This window comes from Dendrobium catenatum, unplaced genomic scaffold (genome assembly GCF_001605985.2).
Source record: "Dendrobium catenatum unplaced genomic scaffold, ASM160598v2 fragScaff_scaffold_1631, whole genome shotgun sequence".
NCBI classification, from domain to species: Eukaryota; Viridiplantae; Streptophyta; class Magnoliopsida; order Asparagales; family Orchidaceae; genus Dendrobium; species Dendrobium catenatum.
This window is the reverse complement of record NW_021320093.1, coordinates 351,498-357,328: the sequence shown is the minus strand read 5'-3', so window position 1 is coordinate 357,328 and position 5,831 is coordinate 351,498. Positions and strand designations below refer to the sequence as shown.

The 5,831-nt window shown below is 40.2% G+C and overlaps 1 protein-coding gene across 5 annotated transcripts in view; it reads left to right on the top strand.

Moving 5' to 3' along the window:
• LOC110107672 overlaps positions 1-5,831 on the top strand; it is a 79,313-nt gene that overhangs the window by 39,694 nt on the left and 33,788 nt on the right. For all 5 annotated transcript variants that reach the window (XM_020837990.2, XM_020837988.2, XM_020837991.2 and 2 more), the window contains 3 exons: positions 3,773-3,863; positions 4,034-4,154; positions 4,296-4,489. In XM_020837990.2, coding sequence (XP_020693649.1) covers positions 3,773-3,863; positions 4,034-4,154; positions 4,296-4,489 — 406 coding nt within the window. The remainder of the gene's footprint in view (positions 1-3,772; positions 3,864-4,033; positions 4,155-4,295; positions 4,490-5,831) is intronic.

Here is a 5,831-nt window from a genome sequence, read left to right as displayed (position 1 = left end):
TGCTATTGAGAATGATGATGAGGAGGGTGATGAAGAGGATTATGAAGTAGGAGACAATGTTGAAGAAGATAATGAAGTTTTTTAACATTTGCTGATGATGATGATTCCCAAGAAGAGTATATTAAATTCATATTTGATCTTTTAAAAAACGATTGTAATATTTGAATTATGAGATATTTGGATGTTATTTAATCGAACTTATATATGTTATGGTTGTCTTTTATTATTATGATAGCTTGTCTTTCATTTTTAATAATATTTCATATTCATGCTTATTATTTTATATTTTTTATATAGCTTGCGCCATGTTCAAAATAGCGCGCGCCGCGCCGTGCGCTATGCGCCATGGCTCCAAATGGACCTTTGCGCCATGGTGCGCCATTCGCCGTTAACAGGTATGTCCGTATCTTATAGTATCCGAACTTTAGGTCCACCTTCGTGTATACTACCGCTCCACAAAGCTCATTTAGCAACTCTCTATCATCTGAATATGAAACATATATGGCATAGTCTCCTTATGCGCCATGGCTCCAAATGGACCTTTGCGCCATGGTGCGCCATTCGCCGTTAACAGGTATGTCCGTATCTTATAGTATCCGAACTTTAGGTCCACCTTCGTGTATACTACCGCTCCACAAAGCTCATTTAGCAACTCTCTATCATCTGAATATGAAACATATATGGCATAGTCTCCTTATTCAGGGCCTGGTAGTCCACAAAAAATTTCAAGCTTTCATGTTTCTTGACTAGTAGAACTGGGCTAGAAAAAGGGCTCACGCTCGACTTGATGATCCCTGACTCCAACATCACCCGGATCAACTTTTTAATCTCTTCTTTCTTGATTTGAGGGTAGCGGTAAGGTTTGACAGTACTCGGTGACACTCCATCCCTCAAAGTGATGGCATGCTCCATCTCCCTTGGTGTTGGGAACCCCTGAGGTTGCTGAAAAACCTCACTGAATTGCTATATAACATGTACTGAAATAGGATGTCATGTACTCTTCTCTGATCACATCTAAACTCTGTAACTCCACCAAAAATCCTCCTCCCACCTCTTGTATGGCCCTTACCATGGTTTTGAGAGACATCATTGCTTTGAAAAGCCCTGTATCTCCTCTGATCCCCACTCTTCTCTCTTCCACCAGCAGTTCTGTCATTAGCACTCCCTAGTTGACCTTGGTATCCCCCAAGGTCTGCTATCATCTTATTCCCATGATGACATTAGTGCTCCTTAGCTCCAATGGGAGGAAGTCCTCCCTCACCTGAACCCTCTATATGGTTATAACCACCCCCCACACACATCTCTATTTGTCTCCATCTTCCTAGTGCTCATCATCACCTCATAGTACCTCGTGTCCACCAATTTCATCCCAAATTGGTAGCCCCACTGTATATCAATATCACTATCTCCATGTCTGTTATTTCTCCTCTCTTTTATGGTGTAATTCAGAGTGAATCCCATTACTGAGTTCAAGGAGACCTATGCCATGTCTAAATGCAGCTTTTTCTCCTCTATTGATGCCTCACTCCCACCTCCCTCAGATTCTTTGTCATCACAGACAGGGAGAACCTGAAGAGTTCGATCCTTATACCCGTGCCTTGGTGTTTAGCTTTAATCACATCTGAAGCATAATCCTTTTGCCCACCTATCTTGCACCTCTGCTTTTGTAAAGCGCTTGAAGTTGCCTCCATGGAGAACTTCTGTGCCCTTTTCCTTCGGTGCTTCCCTTTGAAATGACCCCGTATAGGTTCCTAGTGCCAGGGTCATAGAGGTGCTCCTATAATCCCCTCCCATGACGTTGCTCATGCTAGCCTTCTCCCTTCAATATTTTTCATCCACACTCTGAGCAAGCCCCATCATCTCTCTTAGTTGTCTAGGCCTCAGTACCCGAGATTTGTCGTATGTCCTCTTTAAGCCCTTTCATGAAATTCCCTTCCAACTTTTCCTAGAAAATACCTCTTAGTCTTCCTGTTAGTAGCTCAAACTTCTCCCCATACTCCATTATTGCCTCTTCTTGAGTTAGGGCATTGAACTGTTCGTGGAGGTCTCATTCCCGGATGGCTTCGAAATGTTTCAAGAAACACTTCTTAAATTCTCAATATGAATAGATCGAATATCGAGCTTTCCTCCAATGAGACCAAGCTAGGGCTTTTCCCTCAAAGCATAGGCCTGATGCCATGAGCTTTTCCCCGTCTGTCTGATCATTGATAGCAAAGTAATGTTCCACCCAGTTCACCCAACCCTGAGCATCTTTCCCTTCAAAGACTGCCATCTTTAGTTTCCTCGATTTCGCATCCATACTCTATTGGTTTCTTCCTCCATTGGTTCCTACCGTGTAGTGGTGATGCGATTCCCTCCCTTCCTCTCCTGGTTGAGTTAGATCTCATGGCTCCATCCAACCATGACTCCTCTATTCCACCTCTCCCCATGATGTGGTAGTTCCTCAATGGTCCTATCTTTAGAATACCCCGATTTGACCATCAACAGAGGCCCCCCCCCCCCCCCCCCCCCCCCCCCCCCCCTCGACACACACCCCCCTCTCCACTTTATCACAGTTCTCTTGAATTTCCTTTCCTCTTAGTTTAGCCCTAGGAATCGCCGGTAAAGCTTTCGACTGCATCTCAAGCATCCTTTTCATCATATTTTCAAAGTTTCCAAAGTGGCTCTCAATGGCTGAAAGTCTTCCCTCCACCCCAGAAAATTTTTTCTCTACTCCGGCCTTGAGTTATTCCATCTCTCCTTCCAATGCCTCCATCTTTTTTGCCTCCGTTGACTTTGATCTAGGTTCCAATCGTGAAAGTCAGAGAAGATAACTTAGTTTTCCACGTAAGAAGGTGCTCTGATACCAATTTGATAGGAAACGCTTCTTGAAATAGAAGAAAACCTTGGTTGTAATTGAATTTCAGCAAGTCCAAAATAGTAAACAAGAAAGATCTAGGTGGAATCACACAAGAGAAACTTTTTAATTGATGATAAGAAAGAAACAAACAAGATATAATAGATCTTCAATTAAAGAGGAAGATACGGCTCTCCCAAACCCTAGCCACTCGCTGGAGTATCTTTCTCTCCTATGGAAAACTCAATTTAGCAAAATCATAACATAGCCCTAATCCTAAGGTGAACAATCTATTAAAAGCATACAAACCAAAGAACCATTGTATTTCCATCCTAATCGCTCCCTCCTCTCTCTTCATTATGGTTTGGATCCCACATTAAGGGGGCAGACAAAGCCTGGGACGGATCAGACTTGTGCCTGGTTTAAAAGCTGGACGGTCCCTCCTTGACTGGCTGGACTGGTCTAACATAATGGCTGGATATAAGAATTATTCCGTGGACTTCGTATTGTTAAGAGTTTATGGGTAAAACTTTTTATAACTGATCAGGGAATATAGGCGATCTTCTTATATTTTCTCTTGTTTGATTATGGTGACTTTGCAATTTTACTGTATCGTTCACTTCCTATATGTCTGAATTTTACCATCATATTTATGATGGTATTCTGCTTTGCATCGATTACCTTAATTTTATGTCTCCAGGATAAGCTTTGCATCGATTTTCTTTGTGAAATGCGAATGTAACCAGCAATGGCCATACCGTTTGCATGAAACATCTGTTACCTATTTTTTTATTCATGTAACTACCAAAGCGTTTGGAAGGAGTCAACTTTTTTGTTTATATTCATGATTGGCTAAACATGGCTTTTTAGTTGATAAAATAAATTTGCTTTATTAATTTGCCTGACTCTTCTATCTTTCCACATTCCTGGTTTAAGTTATTTCATGAGGCTTTAGGAGAATTATCAAGCGAAAATTGGGCAGCTTATATTCACATTGGTGTCATGGAAATCCTACAAAATCGCATTGGTATGCCTTATTTTCACTTTTTTAGGTTTATTATGACTGAGTTTGGGAAAAATATAAATAAATAAAAAAAAGATTTACTAAAAGATAAGCTGTGTAATAACGTTAGAAAAAACTGTAATGTAAAAACATGTATCTTGGATTTATATCTGCTGTTCTTTGTGATTTTGCAGTTTCTTGTGAGAAACTTCAGGCTCTTCAGCTTCTGGACTCAATAATGCATATACTTGGCGAGAGTTGGATTTTAGAAGAGAAAACAATGCTTGAAGTCCAAGCAACTCTGTCAGTTGAAAAGTATGGCAGCATTTAGTTTTTCTTAAGCTAACCTACTAAAGTGTTTTTAAAATTCTTGAGCTAGCAGTGTTTTTAGCAGATGCGCAAACCTGCCAAATTGTTTGAAATGTGCTTTGTGTCTAATATTTTTATTTTTGTTAGGTTTCTTCTACTTGTACTTGAGTCTGCAAGAGTGGAGGTTGCTGTTCTTCTCAACGAGCTAGCATATCTGAAATATGAAGCGTCTAAAAGTTCTACTTCTGAATCTGTACTATCAAAGCAACAAAACCTTGCTGTATTATATTCGTTGATAGAGAAGATCATTAAGCTGATTTCAGGTTCTAGTGAGGTAGAGGGTCAGTACATTATCAACTTGAGCTAAATGTGTATTTGCCGGTTATATGTTAAAACAAGTTCCTTCTTTAAGCAAGAATATTTTATGGACAAATTAAATATATTTTTGTCTTATTTCTTAGCATCATTTTTGATGTAATCAAAAATTTGGGAGAGGGCCCCAAATTTTTGATCACAAAAGAAACTCTTTCTAGGAACAAAAGAAAGACATAAAAATACTCAAAAAGACACAAATTCTATAAACCACAACTTTATATAATAAAATGACTTACAAACAAGACACTCTAAACTTGCTTTCCAAAAGAAGAAGGATACAGGTGGGGTGTAAACTTGCGGATAGACGAAAGAGATTAGAAGCCGGGAAGAAGGGTGGAAAGTAGTCGCAAGTCTTTCCTAGAGGAGATGAGAAGGAGAATGGAACAAGCTCGCAAGCTTTTCCAACAAAATCCGCAGGTTTACATTTCCAAAAATCATTCATATATCATACTTAAACATACACAAAACATCTCTATATATAGGCATGAGAGGGGAATACAAATAGCCACAACATTAATTTAAAAGCTTATTTAAATAGGGAATATGGAAAGCCAAAAGTCAACTCCAGGAAACGAAGCACCAAAGCCATGGAAAAGCCCCCCATCAGCCACGAGAAACCGTCCAGCCATGGACCCGAAGAGGTAGCCGCGGAAACCCAAGAGGCCCGCACGGAACCGAGGTAGCAAGGCACAGGAAAACCACCCAGCGCGGAAACCAGTAGCCAACCACAGGAACCAAAGGTTCAAGCCACGGGAACCAAGGAACTATCCACGGGAACCAAGGAACTATCCACGGGAACCAAAGGGACAACAAATGGGGGAATGAACCTCAATTTATGAGCTAAAAAGGCTCTCTACTAGACATTAATGAGCTGATATCTAGTAGAGGAAAGCATTTATGAGCTTGAAACATAAGAAGAGGCTCATTAATGAGCTGATTCAAGTAGAACTTACAAAATTTTCAACTCAACTTGTTTTGATCCATTCCTTGCCTACATCAGTTTTTTAAATTAAATAGTACTTTTTAGCTTGGTATTGGAAATTTGATTCAAGGGTTTTCAGCATCCTAGTTGCATGATCTTGTGAAATTCATTATCAAGTTTGCACTGAATTGTTAATGAAGATAGCATCTGAAAGCATTAGAATACAGTATACATTCCAAAAGAAGAAGGATACAGGTGGGGTGTAAACTTGCGGAGAGACGAAAGAGATTAGAAGCTGAGAGGAAGGGTGGAAAATACTCGCAAGTCTTTCCTAGAGGAGATGAGAAGGAGAATGGAACAAGCTCGCAAGCTTTTCCAACAAAACC